Source organism: Leptodactylus fuscus, chromosome 7, assembly GCF_031893055.1.
Source record: "Leptodactylus fuscus isolate aLepFus1 chromosome 7, aLepFus1.hap2, whole genome shotgun sequence".
In the NCBI taxonomy this organism is placed as follows: domain Eukaryota; kingdom Metazoa; phylum Chordata; class Amphibia; order Anura; family Leptodactylidae; genus Leptodactylus; species Leptodactylus fuscus.
The window spans coordinates 147737254-147758453 of NC_134271.1; the positions used below are offsets into that span (position 1 = coordinate 147737254).

Below are 21200 nucleotides of genomic sequence, written 5' to 3' on the forward strand. Positions count from 1 at the left end.
GGAAGGGGAAAGACTTGCCAAGTCACCTGCAGCCCAACTTGCCAACAGTTACCCCTTGTTGACCTAAATCCCATTGGCCTGAGATTTTGAAGTTAACCCCTACTACACCGGTTGTATTACCCCACCTAAACAATTTGCCTGTGATCATACTGGTAGACCTCAAGACCCAAACTGATGACCCGGACAGTTTGACTAACTTTGCAACTGATCTTTCACAACCCCTGCACTTTTTTGGGGAAACAGAATATGAAATAATTCTGGTGGGGGATACGTGATAATAAAATTCCTCTTTCCATTCAGGTATGTTGAGCACATCATCATGCGGGGAGAGTAGGGATGTGACCGGTGTGGTGGGAGGAGAGGTGACGCTACATGTGGACCGCGCTGGGATCAGAGACATCAGCTGGGTGACTCAAAGAAATACAAAGATGATCGCTGTTACAAAACCCGGGAATGTCATTGGAGATGTCACCAGATCTTATAAAGGACGGCTAAATACGACATATGACGGCTCCTTAGTCATCACAAATCTGACCACAGAAGACCAAGGATCTTATATAGCAAGTATAATGGGATCCAAGCAATGTATACAGATGTATAACGTCACAGTGTATGGTGAGTTATACCTACTTATCTCTTCTAGAAATTGATGTACTGATCATTTTTCTCTAATCTGTATTTATTTTCAGATTGTAAATTGTTATTCTATTTTCTGTGCATATGGGGCGGCCCATATACTATATTAATGTGCTTTACAGTACTATCATGGCCTTAGGCAGCAATAGGCTCACCTACGTTATTGAGGTCTATGGGAGAGTTTTCTAGACATGCTCTGTATAGGGAGGGGCATAATTTAGTACTTAATGCCTATTCATTGTGTTCCTCACTCATCAGAGCTGTAACTACCGCTGCAGATTTTTTTTTTAAAATAGGCCGTTACCAGCTGGAGTAACTCCAGTAAGGAATGGGCCCTATTTACTGCAACATCGGGTGCTGCCTGAAGATGGATGTGGAGTGGAGAGGAGCTGCCTCTACCACACTCCATCTTTTAACAGTAGTGAAGCCAGCAATTGCTGGCTTCACTACTGTACCCAAGCAGGGGTCGCCTGCTGTCCGGGCCCCTGCCTCCCGGCACTTGCATGATGACAGCGGGCAGGAGAAACTTCTATCTCCTGCCCACTGTCCCCAAGCCCTGATACCTTGTGCCTAGTAGGTTACAGGACCTGTGTCATGACGTCATCAAAGGCCCTTTAACCTGCTAAGATAGAATCAGAGTATTGTGTGGGCGGAGCTATCTGGATTGTACAGGTCAGTGTACAATGAAGGGGAATGGGTTACAGGTTGCCTGAGAGAAAGAGGGGGAACGGGGAGGGGGGGTGCAGACTGTGTGGGAGAAAGTTTACAACCCCATTCCCCCCTTTCTCATACACAGCCTGCACCCCCATTCCTCCCTATGTGAGCAAGAGGAAGGAATGGGTGGTGCAAGCTGTGTGTGAGAAAGAAGGGGAATTTAGTTTATTTTTTTACTTTTTTAAGTGTTTAACATGATCTTTTTATTCTTTGCACCCTAGCAGGACCGTTGCCATCTCCATTTTCACCTAGTCACAATTTCACAGCCGACGACATCCTATTTTTCCACAATACCAGCTCAGGTGAGAAAACCACAAACAAAAAAAAACAAAACTATCACCTACTTCCTGTTGCCTTGGCTGAGAGCTGCGTGCATAAGTCATAGGCATGCTGATTTCAGCATCATGTCTCATCTGTACTAATATATTGTAATGTGGCCAAACATACATTTTATTCATTGCGGTTTGCTTTGGGGCAAAATCCACGATCTGTAAGTTCTTGGTGCTGCTGATTGACAGATTTGTCCCTATGTGCAGTAATAATATTATTGCTCTGCTGTTGAGAGATCGGCTTCTTGTCCTCCCACTTCCTAAAACTCATCCTGTATAGAACAGAATTCATCATCTTTCCCCATCTCACCGAGCCCCATAACCTGTATATCTTAGTTGGCGGCTCCACTGCTTCACCAGTCTCACAAGCCCGATGCCTCGGGATCACCTCTGATTCTGCCCTGTATCAAGCCATACATCTCAACTCTTACTTCTTGTTGCTGCCTACACCTCAAAGACATCTCTCATCTCCACTCCTTCCTCACGCCAAAGTCTGCCAAAATTCTAGTCCATGAATTCGAGCCAAACTCAAGTCATTCCAAACCGATTTGGTTATCTCTAGAGATGAGCGAACAGTAAAATGTTCGAGGTTCGATATTCGTTTCGAGTAGCCCCTCAATATTCGATTACTCGAATCGAATATCGAACCCTATTATAGTCTATGGGGGGAAAATGCTCGTTTCAGGGGTAGGCAACATTCGATCAAATTATACTTACCAAGTCCACGAGTGAGGGTCGGGCTGGATCCTCCGAGCAGTCTTCTCCGTGCAGCGTCCCCGCGGCATCTTCTGGCTCTGAATTCACTCTGCCAGGCATCGTGCCTGGGCAGAGCCGACTGCGCATGCCCGCACTACAAGTGGACATGCGCAGTCAGCTCTGCCCAGGCCCGATGCCTGGCAGAGTGAATGAAGAGCCGGAAGACGCCGCGGGGAAGCTGCACGGAGAAGACTTCTAAAGGTAGGAGAAGAACCAGCGTTGATTGGCCGACTGTATAGCATTCAGCCAATCAATGCTGGTTCTGCATCGAACTTTTACATTCGAATAGCGAGTGGTACTCGATCGAGTACGAGTATTTCGAATACCGTAGTATTCGATCGAATACTACTCGCTCATCTCTAGTTATCTCCAGTCACGAAGAACTAGGAATTCTAGAGCAGTGGGCGACCAATGCAACGTAGCCATAGGAGCGACAGGGAAGATCTGGTCGGATGCCTATCGCTTCTTTTATTCTTTAATCCATTATTAGCCTGTTATCAGAATTATCCCTAGACACCCCCTTTTATCACTGAACACCTTTCTAAGCACAAATATGTCTTCATTCTCGTAGGACGGCACCAACACATTGTGACAAAGGTAGTGCCGACGGTCATTGCTCTGATAATAATTATTACCGCTTTCTTGGTATTTGGGTATCGCCAAAATCTACATCCACGGAGTATGTGTGAGTCGAACATCACTTTGTGTAAAGGTGAGTGAGCAAATCTTAACATATAAATAACATATACTTAAAGCAGTATTATCTTATTTAGTTATTGTTTTTGAGAATCCTTGGGTTGACTCCATTGGGTGAAATGAGCTAATCCCGATCGGCTGGAAATTATATTTTTCTGTATTTCCAAAAAGTCATAAGAGCATCACCAATAGGATAAAACTGCATATAATATTACACGCAGGTTACAGCACAAACTCCTATCACGGTTCCTGCTGATGTTTAGACACCTCTAACACACAGTTACCTTATAGAGATAAGGATAATAACACTGTTCTGCCTGCAGGCACAGATGGTACTGTCTCTAGCTACCCATGTCAGGCTATACTGAGGCATCATGAGATTCATAACAGAGGAAGGTAAATCCAGAACTCTAAAGCAGCTGTGCGAAGCAGGGAAAAAACCTCGTAAACTCTCCTTCCAAGTCTTCTGCCACCGTTATGGTGAGGCCACCATACACCACTAGATCGTTTCTGTTTACTTGCACCTTCTGATGACCTAGGTTGAAGTATGACTTCTGCAGCTAAGTGCACCCCACATTTTTTGAGGCTCAGGACTCAGTTTCTTTTTTTTTTTTGAAGGCCTCACACAGTGCCAACGTAAACACCCAGTGCACGAAAAAAGTGGGAGAGCGAGTGCCACTAAAAAAGAACGTGCCCAGGATGCTGTCTGTCAAAAACTTACCCTTCCCCAAAAAGGGGGGGGGGTTCCCAACTTACCCTTCCCCACAAGGCCCAAAAGGCGCCAAGCGGAGTCGAGTACCAGTGGGCTAACAGCCGAAGCCGAAAGCCCTCAACTGCCCTGTTCCCCTTGGGGCTGCCACCACCTAGGGTACTACAGACTGACCCTTGTCCAGTTTCTCCTTGGGCTGCCACCACCTAGGATACTCCTGGACTCAGACCAAAAGACCTGTGTCCTCCCCAGTCGACCCAGGGCGGATATCCAAGAGACAGGAGGGAAGCCCATTACAGACTTCACCTCCAGACGACCGTCGGGGGCGTCCCAAAAGGGTACAGCATCCCTTCGTCGAACACAAAAAAGTGACAAAGTGGACAAAAGAAGTGAAAAACATTTAAACAATGTGGTAAAGTGCCCATCAAGAGCCCGGTTTACCGCCAGTTCTATAAAAATTTTCCCGCTCTGGTAAACCAGGCATAGGGAGTGGGGTACTCAAAAAGGTGTAAACTTGTGCCACGCAATGTGCCGAAAACCAGTGGGTTTCCCACGCCCAGTGGTCTAAGACACCCCGGGGTCCACTCAGCCCCCACGGAACAGCACAAGAGGCCTTCGAGTGCTTCCCGGCCCCCAGCCAAGATCCACTGGCACCGAAGTGCCAGGTGGTCGTGTTGCCAGCGTCAGCAGCGTTCTGTCAGTCCCCTACAGTGGCCGGAGCCAAAACCACTGGCGGAACCGATTACTGACTGCATCCCCCAGCAACATGCCCAAAGTGGTTCTCCATTCCCATCTCCACAGCATTCGGTCTACTCCTGCACGGTCGGCCCTAGTCCACCATCCGGTAGTTTCACGTACTTACTGCTTCTGATAAGAACAGATACTACACTTGATCTTAACCAAAAGGCCGAGAAGCTGACACTTGGGGTACAGGATAATGACAGGCTGATACTTGGGGTACAGGATAATGACAGGCTGACACTTGGGGTACAGGATAATGACAGGCTGACACTTGGGGTACAGGATAATGACAGGCTGATACTCGGGGTACAGGATAATGACAGGCTGATACTTGGGGTACAGGATAATGACAGGCTGACACTTGGGGTACAGGATAATGACACTGACACTTGGGGTACAGGATAATGACAGGCTGATACTTGGGGTACAGCATAATGACACTGACACTTGGGGTACAGGATAGTGACAGGCTGATACTTGGGGTACAGGATATGACAGGCTGATACTCGGGGTACAGGATAATGACACTGACACTTGGGGTACAGGATATGACAGGCTGATATTTGGGGTACAGGATAATGACAGGCTGATACTTGGGGTACAGGATAATGACAGGCTGATACTTGGGGTACAGGATAATGACAGGCTGATACTTGGGGTACAGGATAATGACAGGCTGACACTTGGGGTACAGGATAGTGACAGGCTGATACTCGGGGTACAGGATAATGACACTGACACTTGGGGTACAGGATAGTGACAGGCTGATACTTGGGGTACAGGATAATGACAGGCTGATACTTGGGGTACAGGATAATGACATGCTGACACTTGGGGTACAGGATAATGACACTGACACTTGGGGTACAGGATAGTGACAGGCTGATACTTGGGGTACAGGATAATGACAGGCTGATACTTGGGGTACAGGATAATGACAGGCTGATACTTGGGGTACAGGATAGTGACAGGCTGATACTTGGGGTACAGGATAATGACACTGACACTTGGGGTACAGGATAATGACAGGCTGATACTTGGGGTACAGGATATTGACACTGACACTTGGGGTACAGGATAGTGACATGCTGACACTTGGGGTACAGGATAATGACAGGCTGATACTTGGGGTACAGGATAATGACACTGACACTTGGGGTACAGGATAATGACAGGCTGATACTTGGGGTACAGGATATTGACACTGACACTTGGGGTACAGGATAGTGACATGCTGACACTTGGGGTACAGGATAATGACACTGACACTTGGGGTGCAGGAAAATGACAGGCTGATACTTGGGGTACAGGATAATGACAGGCTGATACTTGGGGTACAGGATAATGACACTGACACTTGGGGTACAGGATAATGACAGGCTGACACTTGGGGTACAGGATAATGACACTGACACTTGGGGTACAGGATAGTGACAGGCTGATACTTGGGGTACAGGATATGACAGGCTGATATTTGGGGTACAGGATAATGACAGGCTGATACTTGGGGTACAGGATAATGACAGGCTGATACTTGGGGTACAGGATAATGACAGGCTGATACTTGGGGTACAGGATAATGACACTGACACTTGGGGTACAGGATAATGACAGGCTGACACTTGGGGTACAGGATAGTGACACTGACACTTGGGGTACAGGATAATGACAGGCTGATACTTGGGGTACAGCATAATGACACTGACACTTGGGGTACAGGATAGTGACAGGCTGATACTTGGGGTACAGGATAATGACAGGCTGATACTTGGGGTGCAGGATAGTGACAGGCTGATACTTGGGGTACAGGATAATGACAGGCTGATACTTGGGGTACAGGATAATGACACTGACACTTGGGGTACAGGATAATGACAGGCTGATACTTGGGGTACAGGATATGACAGGCTGATATTTGGGGTACAGGATAATGACAGGCTGATACTTGGGGTAAAGGATAATGACAGGCTGACACTTGGGGTACAGGATAATGACACTGACACTTGGGGTACAGGATAGTGACATGCTGACACTTGGGGTACAGGATAATGACACTGACACTTGGGGTACAGGATAATGACAGGCTGATACTTGGGGTACAGGATAATGACAGGCTGATACTTGGGGTACAGGATAATGACACTGACACTTGGGGTACAGGATAATGACAGGCTGATACTTGGGGTACAGGATATGACAGGCTGATATTTGGGGTACAGGATAATGACAGGCTGATACTTGGGGTAAAGGATAATGACAGGCTGACACTTGGGGTACAGGATAATGACACTGACACTTGGGGTACAGGATAGTGACATGCTGACACTTGGGGTACAGGATAATGACACTGACACTTGGGGTACAGGATAATGACAGGCTGATACTTGGGGTACAGGATAATGACAGGCTGATACTTGGGGTACAGGATAATGACACTGACACTTGGGGTACAGGATAGTGACAGGCTGATACTTGGGGTACAGGATAATGACAGGCTGATACTTGGGGTGCAGGATAGTGACAGGCTGATACTTGGGGTACAGGATAATGACAGGCTGATACTTGGGGTACAGGATAATGACACTGACACTTGGGGTACAGGATAATGACAGGCTGATACTTGGGGTACAGGATATGACAGGCTGATATTTGGGGTACAGGATAATGACAGGCTGATACTTGGGGTAAAGGATAATGACAGGCTGACACTTAGGGTACAGGATAATGACACTGACACTTGGGGTACAGGATAATGACAGGCTGATACTTGGGGTACAGGATAATGACAGGCTGACACTTGGGGTACAGGACAATGATACTTGGGGTACAGGATAATGACAGGCTGACACTTGGGGTACAGTATAATGACACTGACACTTGGGGTACAGGATAATGACAGGCTGATACTTGGGGTACAGGATAGTGACAGGCTGATACTTGGGGTACAGGATAATGACAGGCTGATACTTGGGGTACAGGATAATGACAGGCTGATACTTGGGGTACAGGATAATGACAGGCTGACACTTGGGGTACAGGATAGTGACAGGCTGACACTTGGGGTACAGGATAATGACAGGCTGATACTTGGGGTACAGGATAATGACAGGCTGATACTTGGGGTGCAGGATAGTGACAGGCTGATACTTGGGGTACAAGATAATGACAGGCTGATACTTGGGGTACAGGACAATGATACTTGGGGTACAGGATAATGACAGGCTGATACTTGGGGTACAGGATAATGACAGGCTGACACTTGGGGTACAGGATAATGACAGGCTGATACTTGGGGTACAGGATAATGACAGGCTGATACTTGGGGTACAGGATAATGACAGGCTGATACTTGGGGTACAGGATAATGACACTGACACTTGGGGTACAGGATAGTGACATGCTGACACTTGGGGTACAGGATAATGACACTGACACTTGGGGTACAGGATAATGACATGCTGACACTTGGGGTACAGGATAATGACACTGACACTTGGGGTACAGGATAGTGACAGGCTGATACTTGGGGTACAGGATAATGACAGGCTGATACTTGGGGTACAGGATAATGACAGGCTGATACTTGGGGTACAGGATAATGACACTGACACTTGGGGTACAGGATAATGACAGGCTGATACTTGGGGTACAGGATATTGACACTGACACTTGGGGTACAGGATAGTGACATGCTGACACTTGGGGTACAGGATAATGACACTGACACTTGGGGTGCAGGAAAATGACAGGCTGATACTTGGGGTACAGGATAATGACAGGCTGATACTTGGGGTACAGGATAATGACAGGCTGATACTTGGGGTACAGGATAATGACACTGACACTTGGGGTACAGGATAGTGACAGGCTGATACTTGGGGTACAGGATAATGACAGGCTGATACTTGGGGTGCAGGATAGTGACAGGCTGATACTTGGGGTACAGGATAATGACAGGCTGATACTTGGGGTACAGGATAATGACACTGACACTTGGGGTACAGGATAATGACAGGCTGATACTTGGGGTACAGGATAATGACAGGCTGACACTTGGGGTACAGGACAATGATACTTGGGGTACAGGATAATGACAGGCTGACACTTGGGGTACAGTATAATGACACTGACACTTGGGGTACAGGATAATGACAGGCTGATACTTGGGGTACAGGATAGTGACAGGCTGATACTTGGGGTACAGGATAATGACAGGCTGACACTTGGGGTACAGGATAGTGACAGGCTGACACTTGGGGTACAGGATAATGACAGGCTGATACTTGGGGTACAGGATAATGACAGGCTGATACTTGGGGTACAGGATAGTGACAGGCTGATATTTGGGGTACAAGATAATGACAGGCTGATACTTGGGGTACAGGACAATGATACTTGGGGTACAGGATAATGACAGGCTGATACTTGGGGTACAGGATAATGACAGGCTGATACTTGGGGTACAGGATAATGACAGGCTGATACTTGGGGTACAGGATAATGACAGGCTGATACTTGGGGTACAGGATAATGACACTGACACTTGGGGTACAGGATAGTGACATGCTGACACTTGGGGTACAGGATAATGACACTGACACTTGGGGTACAGGATAATGACAGGCTGATACTTGGGGTACAGGATAATGACAGGCTGATACTTGGGGTACAGGATAATGACAGGCTGATACTTGGGGTACAGGATAATGACAGGCTGATACTTGGGGTACAGGATAATGACACTGACACTTGGGGTACAGGATAATGACAGGCTGATACTTGGGGTACAGGATAATGACAGGCTGATACTTGGGGTACAGGATAATGACAGGCTGATACTTGGGGTACAGGATAATGACACTGACACTTGGGGTACAGGATAATGACAGGCTGATACTTGGGGTACAGGATAATGACAGGCTGATACTTGGGGTACAGGATAATGACACTGACACTTGGGGTACAGGATAGTGACAGGCTGATACTTGGGGTACAGGATATGACAGGCTGATATTTGGGGTACAGGATAATGACAGGCTGATACTTGGGGTACAGGATAATGACACGCTGATACTTGGGGTACAGGATAATGACACTGACACTTGGGGTACAGGATAGTGACAGGCTGATACTTGGGGTACAGGATAATGACAGGCTGACACTTGGGGTACAGGATAGTGACAGGCTGATACTCGGGGTACAGGATAATGACACTGACACTTGGGGTACAGGATAATGACAGGCTGATACTTGGGGTACAGGATAATGACAGGCTGATACTTGGGGTACAGGATAATGACAGGCTGATACTTGGGGTACAGGATATGACAGGCTGATATTTGGGGTACAGGATAATGACAGGCTGATACTTGGGGTACAGGGTAATGACAGGCTAATACTTGGGGTACAGGATAATGACATGCTGACACTTGGGGTACAGGATAATGACACTGACACTTGGGGTACAGGATAGTGACAGGCTGATACTTGGGGTACAGGATAATGACAGGCTGACACTTGGGGTACAGGATAATGACACTGACACTTGGGTTACAGGATAATGACAGGCTGACACTTGGGGTACAGGATAATGACAGGCTGATACTTGGGGTACAGGATAATGACAGGCTGATACTTGGGGTACAGGATAATGACACTGACACTTGGGGTACAGGATAGTGACAGGCTGATACTTGGGGTACAGGATATGACAGGCTGATACTTGGGGTACAGGATAATGACAGGCTGATACTTGGGGTACAGGATAATGACAGGCTGACACTTGGGGTACAGGATAATGACAGGCTGACACTTGGGGTACAGGATAATGACAGGCTGACACTTGGGGTACAGGATAATGACAGGCTGATACTTGGGGTGCAGGATAGTGACAGGCTGATACTTGGGGTACAGGATAATGACACTGACACTTGGGGTACAGGATAGTGACAGGCTGATACTTGGGGTACAGGATAATGACACTGACACTTGGGGTACAGGATAGTGACAGGCTGATACTTGGGGTACAGGATATGACAGGCTGATATTTGGGGTACAGGATAATGACAGGCTGATACTTGGGGTACAGGGTAATGACAGGCTAATACTTGGGGTACAGGATAATGACAGGCTGATACTTGGGGTACAGGATAATGACAGGCTGACACTTGGGGTACAGGATAGTGACAGGCTGATACTCGGGGTACAGGATAATGACACTGACACTTGGGGTACAGGATAATGACAGGCTGATACTCGGGGTACAGGATAGTGACAGGCTGATACTTGGGGTACAGGATAATGACACTGATACTTGGGGTACAGGATAATGACACTGACACTTGGGGTACAGGATAATGACAGGCTGACACTTGGGGTACAGGATATGACAGGCTGATACTTGGGGTACAGGATATGACAGGCTGATATTTGGGGTACAGGATAATGACAGGCTGATACTTGGGGTAAAGGATAATGACAGGCTGACACTTGGGGTACAGGATAATGACACTGACACTTGGGGTACAGGATAATGACAGGCTGATACTTGGGGTACAGGATAATGACAGGCTGATACTTGGGGTGCAGGATAGTGACAGGCTGATACTTGGGGTACAGTATAATGACAGGCTGATACTTGGGGTACAGGATAGTGACATGCTGACACTTGGGGTACAGGATATTGACACTGACACTTGGGGTACAGGATAGTGACATGCTGACACTTGGGGTACAGGATAATGACACTAACACTTGGGGTGCAGGAAAATGACAGGCTGATACTTGGGGTACAGGATAATGACAGGCTGATACTTGGGGTACAGGATAATGACAGGCTGATACTTGGGGTACAGGATAATGACACTGACACTTGGGGTACAGGATAATGACAGGCTGACACTTGGGGTACAGGATAATGACACTGACACTTGGGGTACAGGATAGTGACAGGCTGATACTTGGGGTACAGGATATGACAGGCTGATACTCGGGGTACAGGATAATGACACTGACACTTGGGGTACAGGATATGACAGGCTGATATTTGGGGTACAGGATAATGACAGGCTGATACTTGGGGTACAGGATAATGACAGGCTGATACTTGGGGTACAGGATAATGACAGGCTGATACTTGGGGTACAGGATAATGACAGGCTGACACTTGGGGTACAGGATAGTGACAGGCTGATACTCGGGGTACAGGATAATGACACTGACACTTGGGGTACAGGATAGTGACAGGCTGATACTTGGGGTACAGGATAATGACAGGCTGATACTTGGGGTACAGGATAATGACAGGCTGATACTTGGGGTACAGGATAATGACAGGCTGATACTTGGGGTACAGGATAATGACAGGCTGATACTTGGGGTACAGGATAATGACACTGACACTTGGGGTACAGGATAATGACAGGCTGATACTTGGGGTACAGGATATTGACACTGACACTTGGGGTACAGGATAGTGACATGCTGACACTTGGGGTACAGGATAATGACACTGACACTTGGGGTGCAGGAAAATGACAGGCTGATACTTGGGGTACAGGATAATGACAGGCTGATACTTGGGGTACAGGATAATGACACTGACACTTGGGGTACAGGATAATGACAGGCTGACACTTGGGGTACAGGATAATGACACTGACACTTGGGGTACAGGATAGTGACAGGCTGATACTTGGGGTACAGGATATGACAGGCTGATATTTGGGGTACAGGATAATGACAGGCTGATACTTGGGGTACAGGATAATGACAGGCTGATACTTGGGGTACAGGATAATGACAGGCTGATACTTGGGGTACAGGATAATGACACTGACACTTGGGGTACAGGATAATGACAGGCTGACACTTGGGGTACAGGATAGTGACACTGACACTTGGGGTACAGGATAATGACAGGCTGATACTTGGGGTACAGCATAATGACACTGACACTTGGGGTACAGGATAGTGACAGGCTGATACTTGGGGTACAGGATATGACAGGCTGATACTTGGGGTACAGGATAATGACAGGCTGATACTCGGGGTACAGGATAGTGACATGTTGACACTTGGGGTACAGGATAATGACACTGACACTTGGGGTACAGGATAATGACAGGCTGATACTTGGGGTACAGGATAATGACAGGCTGATACTTGGGGTGCAGGATAGTGACAGGCTGATACTTGGGGTACAGGATAATGACAGGCTGATACTTTGGGTACAGGATAATGACACTGACACTTGGGGTACAGGATAGTGACAGGCTGATACTTGGGGTACAGGATAATGACAGGCTGATACTTGGGGTGCAGGATAGTGACAGGCTGATACTTGGGGTACAGGATAATGACAGGCTGATACTTGGGGTACAGGATAATGACAGGCTGATACTTGGGGTACAGGATAATGACACTGACACTTGGGGTACAGGATAATGACAGGCTGATACTTGGGGTACAGGATATGACAGGCTGATATTTGGGGTACAGGATAATGACAGGCTGATACTTGGGGTAAAGGATAATGACAGGCTGACACTTGGGGTACAGGATAATGACACTGACACTTGGGGTACAGGATAATGACAGGCTGATACTTGGGGTACAGGATAATGACAGGCTGACACTTGGGGTACAGGACAATGATACTTGGGGTACAGGATAATGACAGGCTGACACTTGGGGTACAGTATAATGACACTGACACTTGGGGTACAGGATAATGACAGGCTGATACTTGGGGTACAGGATAATGACAGGCTGATACTTGGGGTACAGGATAATGACAGGCTGACACTTGGGGTACAGGATAATGACAGGCTGATACTTGGGGTGCAGGATAGTGACAGGCTGATACTTGGGGTACAAGATAATGACAGGCTGATACTTGGGGTACAGGACAATGATACTTGGGGTACAGGATAATGACAGGCTGATACTTGGGGTACAGGATAATGACAGGCTGATACTTGGGGTACAGGATAATGACAGGCTGATACTTGGGGTACAGGATAATGACACTGACACTTGGGGTACAGGATAATGACAGGCTGATACTTGGGGTACAGGATAATGACAGGCTGATACTTGGGGTACAGGATAATGACAGGCTGATACTTGGGGTACAGGATAATGACACTGACACTTGGGGTACAGGATAATGACAGGCTGATACTTGGGGTACAGGATAATGACAGGCTGATACTTGGGGTACAGGATAATGACACTGACACTTGGGGTACAGGATAGTGACAGGCTGATACTTGGGGTACAGGATATGACAGGCTGATATTTGGGGTACAGGATAATGACAGGCTGATACTTGGGGTACAGGATAATGACACGCTGATACTTGGGGTACAGGATAATGACACTGACACTTGGGGTACAGGATAGTGACAGGCTGATACTTGGGGTACAGGATAATGACAGGCTGACACTTGGGGTACAGGATAGTGACAGGCTGATACTCGGGGTACAGGATAATGACACTGACACTTGGGGTACAGGATAATGACAGGCTGATACTTGGGGTACAGGATAATGACAGGCTGATACTTGGGGTACAGGATAATGACAGGCTGATACTTGGGGTACAGGATATGACAGGCTGATATTTGGGGTACAGGATAATGACAGGCTGATACTTGGGGTACAGGGTAATGACAGGCTAATACTTGGGGTACAGGATAATGACATGCTGACACTTGGGGTACAGGATAATGACACTGACACTTGGGGTACAGGATAGTGACAGGCTGATACTTGGGGTACAGGATAATGACACTGACACTTGGGGTACAGGATAGTGACATGCTGACACTTGGGGTACAGGATAATGACACTGACACTTGGGTTACAGGATAATGACAGGCTGACACTTGGGGTACAGGATAATGACAGGCTGATACTTGGGGTACAGGATAATGACAGGCTGATACTTGGGGTACAGGATAATGACACTGACACTTGGGGTACAGGATAGTGACAGGCTGATACTTGGGGTACAGGATATGACAGGCTGATACTTGGGGTACAGGATAATGACAGGCTGACACTTGGGGTACAGGATAATGACAGGCTGACACTTGGGGTACAGGATAATGACAGGCTGACACTTGGGGTACAGGATAATGACAGGCTGATACTTGGGGTGCAGGATAGTGACAGGCTGATACTTGGGGTACAGGATATGACAGGCTGATATTTGGGGTACAGGATAATGACAGGCTGATACTTGGGGTACAGGGTAATGACAGGCTAATACTTGGGGTACAGGATAATGACAGGCTGATACTTGGGGTACAGGATAATGACACTGACACTTGGGGTACAGGATAGTGACAGGCTGATACTTGGGGTACAGGATAATGACAGGCTGACACTTGGGGTACAGGATAGTGACAGGCTGATACTCGGGGTACAGGATAATGACACTGACACTTGGGGTACAGGATAATGACAGGCTGATACTCGGGGTACAGGATAGTGACAGGCTGATACTTGGGGTACAGGATAATGACACTGATACTTGGGGTACAGGATAATGACACTGACACTTGGGGTACAGGATAATGACAGGCTGATACTTGGGGTACAGGATAATGACACTGACACTTGGGGTACAGGATAATGACAGGCTGATACTCGGGGTACAGGATAGTGACAGGCTGATACTTGGGGTACAGGATAATGACACTGATACTTGGGGTACAGGATAATGACACTGACACTTGGGGTACAGGATAATGACAGGCTGATACTTGGGGTACAGGATAGTGACATGCTGACACTTGGGGTACAGGATAATGACACTGACACTTGGGGTACAGGATAATGACAGGCTGATACTTGGGGTGCAGGATAGTGATTGGCTGATACTTGGGGTACAGGATAATGACAGGCTGATACTTGGGGTACAGGATAATGACACTGACACTTGGGGTACAGGATAGTGACAGGCTGATACTTGGGGTACAGGATAATGACAGGCTGATACTTGGGGTACAGGATAATGATACTTGGGGTACAGGATAATGACAGGCTGACACGGGGTACAGGATAATGACAGGCTGACACTTGGGGTACAGGACAATGATACTTGGGGTACAGGATAATGACAGGCTGACACGGGGTACAGGATAATGACACTGACACTTGGGGTACAGGATAATGACAGGCTGATACTTGGGGTACAGGATAATGACAGGCTGATACTTGGGGTACAGGATAATGACAGGCTGACACTTGGGGTACAGGATAGTGACAGGCTGACACTTGGGGTACAGGATAATGACAGGCTGATACTTGGGGTACAGGATAATGACACTGACACTTGGGGTACAGGATAATGACAGGCTGATACTTGGGGTACAGGATAATGACAGGCTGATACTTGGGGTACAGGATAATGACAGGCTGATACTTGGGGTACAGGTTAATGACAGGCTGATACTTGGGGTACAGGATAATGACAGGCTGACACTTGGGGTACAGGATAATGACAGGCTGATACTTGGGGTACAGGATAATGACAGGCTGATACTTGGGGTGCAGGATAGTGACAGGCTGATACTTGGGGTACAGGATAATGACAGGCTGATACTTGGGGTACAGGATAATGACACTGACACTTGGGGTACAGGATAGTGACAGGCTGATACTTGGGGTACAGGATATGACAGGCTAATATTTGGGGTACAGGATAATGACAGGCTGATACTTGGGGTACAGGATAATGACAGGCTGATACTTGGGGTACAGGATAATGACAGGCTGATACTTGGGGTACAGGATAATGACAGGCTGATACTTGGGGTACAGGATAATGACACTGACACTTGGGGTACAGGATAGTGACATGCTGACACTTGGGGTACAGGATAATGACACTGACACTTGGGGTACAGGATAATGACAGGCTGATACTTGGGGTACAGGATAATGACAGGCTGATACTTGGGGTACAGGATAATGACAGGCTGATACTTGGGGGTACAGGATAATGACAGGCTGATACTTGGGGTACAGGATAATGACACTGACACTTGGGGTACAGGATAGTGACAGGCTGACACTTGGGGTACAGGATAGTGACAGGCTGATACTCGGGGTACAGGATAATGACACTGACACTTGGGGTACAGGATAATGACAGGCTGATACTTGGGGTACAGGATAATGACAGGCTGATACTTGGGGTACAGGATAATGACAGGCTGATACTTGGGGTACAGGATATGACAGGCTGATATTTGGGGTACAGGATAATGACAGGCTGATACTTGGGGTACAGGGTAATGACAGGCTAATACTTGGGGTACAGGATAATGACATGCTGACACTTGGGGTACAGGATAATGACACTGACACTTGGGGTACAGGATAGTGACAGGCTGATACTTGGGGTACAGGATAATGACACTGACACTTGGGGTACAGGATATTGACATGCTGACACTTGGGGTACAGGATAATGACACTGACACTTGGGTTACAGGATAATGACAGGCTGACACTTGGGGTACAGGATAATGACAGGCTGATACTTGGGGTACAGGATAATGACAGGCTGATACTTGGGGTACAGGATAATGACACTGACACTTGGGGTACAGGATAGTGACAGGCTGATACTTGGGGTACAGGATATGACAGGCTGATACTTGGGGTACAGGATAATGACAGGCTGACACTTGGGGTACAGGATAATGACAGGCTGATACTTGGGGTGCAGGATAGTGACAGGCTGATACTTGGGGTACAGGATAATGACACTGACACTTGGGGTACAGGATAGTGACAGGCTGATACTTGGGGTACAGGATATGACAGGCTGATATTTGGGGTACAGGATAATGACAGGCTGATACTTGGGGTACAGGGTAATGACAGGCTAATACTTGGGGTACAGGATAATGACAGGCTGATACTTGGGGTACAGGATAATGACACTGACACTTGGGGTACAGGATAGTGACAGGCTGATACTTGGGGTACAGGATAATGACAGGCTGACACTTGGGGTACAGGATAGTGACAGGCTGATACTCGGGGTACAGGATAATGACACTGACACTTGGGGTACAGGATAATGACAGGCTGATACTCGGGGTACAGGATAGTGACAGGCTGATACTTGGGGTACAGGATAAGACACTGATACTTGGGGTACAGGATAATGACACTGACACTTGGGGTACAGGATAATGACTGGCTGATACTTGGGGTACAGGATAATGACATGCTGACACTTGGGGTACAGGATAATGACACTGACACTTGGGGTACAGGATAGTGACAGGCTGATACTTGGGGTACAGGATATGACAGGCTGATACTTGGGGTACAGGATAATGACACTGACACTTGGGGTACAGGATAATGACAGGCTGATACTTGGGGTACAGGATAATGACAGGCTGACACTTGGGGTACAGGATAATGACAGGCTGATACTTGGGGTACAGGATAATGACAGGCTGATACTTGGGGTACAGGATAATGACAGGCTGATACTTGGGGTACAGGATAATGACAGGCTGATACTTGGGGTACAGGGTAATGACAGGCTAATACTTGGGGTACAGGATAATGACAGGCTGACACTTGGGGTACAGGATAATGACACTGACACTTGGGGTACAGGATAGTGACAGGCTGATACTTGGGGTACAGGATATGACAGGCTGATATTTGGGGTACAGGATAATGACAGGCTGATACTTGGGGTACAGGATAATGACAGGCTGATACTTGGGGTACAGGATAATGACAGGCTGATACTTGGGGTACAGGATAATGACACTGACACTTGGGGTACAGGATAATGACAGGCTGACACTTGGGGTACAGGATAGTGACACTGACACTTGGGGTACAGGATAATGACAGGCTGATACTTGGGGTACAGCATAATGACACTGACACTTGGGGTACAGGATAGTGACAGGCTGATACTTGGGGTACAGGATAATGACAGGCTGATACTTGGGGTACAGGATAATGACACTGACACTTGGGGTACAGGATAGTGACATGCTGACACTTGGGGTACAGGATAATGACACTGACACTTGGGGTACAGGATAATGACAGGCTGATACTTGGGGTACAGGATAATGACAGGCTGATACTTGGGGTACAGGATATGACAGGCTGATACTTGGGGTACAGGATAATGACAGGCTGATACTCGGGGTACAGGATAGTGACATGTTGACACTTGGGGTACAGGATAATGACACTGACACTTGGGGTACAGGATAATGACAGGCTGATACTTGGGGTACAGGATAATGACAGGCTGATACTTGGGGTACAGGATAATGACACTGACACTTGGGGTACAGGATAGTGACAGGCTGATACTTGGGGTACAGGATAATGACAGGCTGATACTTGGGGTGCAGGATAGTGACAGGCTGATACTTGGGGTACAGGATAATGACAGGCTGATACTTGGGGTACAGGATAATGACACTGACACTTGGGGTACAGGATAATGACAGGCTGATACTTGGGGTACAGGATATGACAGGCTGATACTTGGGGTAAAGGATAATGACAGGCTGACACTTGGGGTACAGGACAATGATACTTGGGGTACAGGATAATGACAGGCTGACACTTGGGGTACAGTATAATGACACTGACACTTGGGGTACAGGATAATGACAGGCTGATACTTGGGGTACAGGATAGTGACAGGCTGATACTTGGGGTACAGGATAATGACAGGCTGATACTTGGGGTACAGGATAATGACAGGCTGATACTTGGGGTACAGGATAATGACAGGCTGACACTTGGGGTACAGGATAGTGACAGGCTGACACTTGGGGTACAGGATAATGACAGGCTGATACTTGGGGTACAGGATAATGACAGGCTGATACTTGGGGTGCAGGATAGTGACAGGCTGATACTTGGGGTACAAGATAATGACAGGCTGATACTTGGGGTACAGGACAATGATACTTGGGGTACAGGATAATGACAGGCTGATACTTGGGGTACAGGATAATGACAGGCTGACACTTGGGGTACAGGATAATGACAGGCTGATACTTGGGGTACAGGATAATGACAGGCTGATACTTGGGGTACAGGATAATGACAGGCTGATACTTGGGGTACAGGATAATGACACTGACACTTGGGGTACAGGATAGTGACATGCTGACACTTGGGGTACAGGATAATGACACTGACACTTGGGGTACAGGATAGTGACAGGCTGATACTTGGGGTACAGGATAATGACAGGCTGATACTTGGGGTACAGGATAATGACAGGCTGATACTTGGGGTACAGGATAATGACACTGACACTTGGGGTACAGGATAATGACAGGCTGATACTTGGGGTACAGGATATTGACACTGACACTTGGGGTACAGGATAGTGACATGCTGACACTTGGGGTACAGGATAATGACACTGACACTTGGGGTGCAGGAAAATGACAGGCTGATACTTGGGGTACAGGATAATGACAGGCTGATACTTGGGGTACAGGATAATGACAGGCTGATACTTGGGGTACAGGATAATGACACTGACACTTGGGGTACAGGATAGTGACAGGCTGATACTTGGGGTACAGGATAATGACAGGCTGATACTTGGGGTGCAGGATAGTGACAGGCTGATACTTGGGGTACAGGATAATGACAGGCTGATACTTGGGGTACAGGATAATGACACTGACACTTGGGGTACAGGATAATGACAGGCTGATACTTGGGGTACAGGATATGACAGGCTGATATTTGGGGTACAGGATAATGACAGGCTGATACTTGGGGTAAAGGATAATGACAGGCTGACACTTGGGGTACAGGATAATGACACTGACACTTGGGGTACAGGATAATGACAGGCTGATACTTGGGGTACAGGATAATGACAGGCTGACACTTGGGGTACAGGACAATGATACTTGGGGTACAGGATAATGACAGGCTGACACTTGGGGTACAGGATAATGACAGGCTGATACTTGGGGTACAGGATAGTGACAGGCTGATACTTGGGGTACAGGATAATGACAGGCTGATACTTGGGGTACAGGATAATGACAGGCTGACACTTGGGGTACAGGATAGTGACAGGCTGACACTTGGGGTACAGGATAATGACAGGCTGATACTTGGGGTACAGGATAATGACAGGCTGATACTTGGGGTGCAGGATAGTGACAGGCTGATATTTGGGGTACAAGATAATGACAGGCTGATACTTGGGGTACAGGACAATGATACTTGGGGTACAGGATAATGACAGGCTGATACTTGGGGTACAGGATAATGACAGGCTGATACTTGGGGTACAGGATAATGACAGGCTGATACTTGGGGTACAGGATAATGACAGGCTGATACTTGGGGTACAGGATAATGACACTGACACTTGGGGTACAGGATAGTGACATGCTGACACTTGGGGTACAGGATAATGACACTGACACTTGGGGTACAGGATAATGACAGGCTGATACTTGGGGTACAGGATAATGACAGGCTGATACTTGGGGTACAGGATAATGACAGGCTGATACTTGGGGTACAGGATAATGACAGGCTGATACTTGGGGTACAGGATAATG

At 47.5% G+C, this 21200-nt stretch overlaps 1 protein-coding gene and 1 pseudogene across 2 annotated transcripts in view; one reads left to right on the plus strand and one right to left on the minus strand.

The window, feature by feature from the left end:
- Positions 1-295: 295 nt before the first annotated feature.
- LOC142214316 (uncharacterized) overlaps positions 296-21200 on the plus strand; it is a 34937-nt gene continuing 14032 nt past the window's right edge. For both annotated transcript variants that reach the window (XM_075283238.1, XM_075283239.1), the window contains exons 1-3: positions 296-615; positions 1572-1652; positions 3007-3147. In XM_075283238.1, the coding sequence (XP_075139339.1) occupies positions 303-615; positions 1572-1652; positions 3007-3147 (535 nt within the window). In that variant the 5' untranslated portion in view covers positions 296-302. The remainder of the gene's footprint in view (positions 616-1571; positions 1653-3006; positions 3148-21200) is intronic.
- On the minus strand, positions 4643-4759 carry LOC142214726 (U2 spliceosomal RNA; annotated as a pseudogene).